Genomic DNA, 1,090 nt, shown 5'->3' with positions numbered 1-1,090 from the left:
GTGTGCGTGTTATGTGTTCGTGAGTGTGTATGCGTGTGTTTGTGTGTGTGTATGTGTATATGTGTGTGTGTTTATGTGTATATGAGTGTGTCACTGATAAGTCCTACTTGTTTTCTTTGCCTGTGATGTTTCTTTCTGTGTGGGAGGCTTGAGAGCGCCACTGATAAATTTTACTTCTTTTTACCCTCCATTGCTCCTGTCTGTCCATCTTGTTTTTTCTGCACTAAACGACAGTCATCTGGTCTATGTGCTTCTTTTTAAAGATATTGATGCTTTTACGTCCCCATCGACACAATTTAGATCCTTTAGGAAGCGGGTTCACGAGCCTGCCTGTCAAGGCTAACCCAGGCTGAGAGGAATAGAATACCCCAGCAGAAAGACTGAGATCATCGGTTTAAAAGAACTTACTGCCCATTCGGGAATCGAACTCGGGTCTTCTGTGTGCAACATCTAAGTGCCTAACCACTACACTGTAATAGATGCCAGTGGTGTGCTTCTATCTCCTTAAACAAAAAAAGGTGGAAGCTTGCGAATGTTTTGGTGTAATTTGCTCCTTCTATCCTATCAAATGTATATCATTTCTCACACCTCGGGCACTTATATTATAATCTTCGGCACTGATATGACCTAGGTTTGATGCAAGTGCCCTAAAAGTCGTATTAAAACACAGTCCCTAATTCTTCACTTTCCCTCTGCTGTTTCTGTCTTTCTGTATTGCTTTTCCCCTGCACTTAACAAAAGAAGACAAAGAACAACGTACACAGATGGCCTGAACAACTTTCCAAAGAATAACACAGAGAAAACCTAGCTCATCAAGAAGACAGACAACTGGAAGGAATAGGGTACCATGATGGTCAATATCTGCTCCAGACCTGACACCTTAAGAAGAAGAAACAGCGGTTATCGAATCCGTGCGCTCCTCTTTCATCAAACAAACAAACTAAACAGCTGCCCCCCCCCCCCTTCCTTTCCCTTCCTTAGGTGACTGTCCAGAACGAGTTCCTGATCCATCTATTCCGCACCTACCTGGAGTTGAAACCCGAGCTGCAACAATTGAACAAACAGAGAGGAATGGAGATCTACGTCGATC

At 43.3% G+C, this 1,090-nt stretch overlaps 1 protein-coding gene across 1 annotated transcript in view; it reads left to right on the top strand.

Moving 5' to 3' along the window:
- LOC101857918 overlaps nt 1–1,090 on the top strand; it is a gene marked incomplete at its 5' end in the record, with an annotated part of 35,273 nt that overhangs the window by 10,353 nt on the left and 23,830 nt on the right. The window contains 1 exon segment of the mRNA XM_013084099.2: nt 982–1,090. Coding sequence (XP_012939553.2) covers nt 982–1,090 — 109 coding nt within the window.

Source organism: Aplysia californica, unplaced genomic scaffold (genome assembly GCF_000002075.1).
Source record: "Aplysia californica isolate F4 #8 unplaced genomic scaffold, AplCal3.0 scaffold00012, whole genome shotgun sequence".
Classification (NCBI taxonomy): domain Eukaryota; kingdom Metazoa; phylum Mollusca; class Gastropoda; order Aplysiida; family Aplysiidae; genus Aplysia; species Aplysia californica.
Note: the sequence above shows the minus strand (reverse complement) of the source record. Positions and strands in the feature narration are given on the sequence as shown.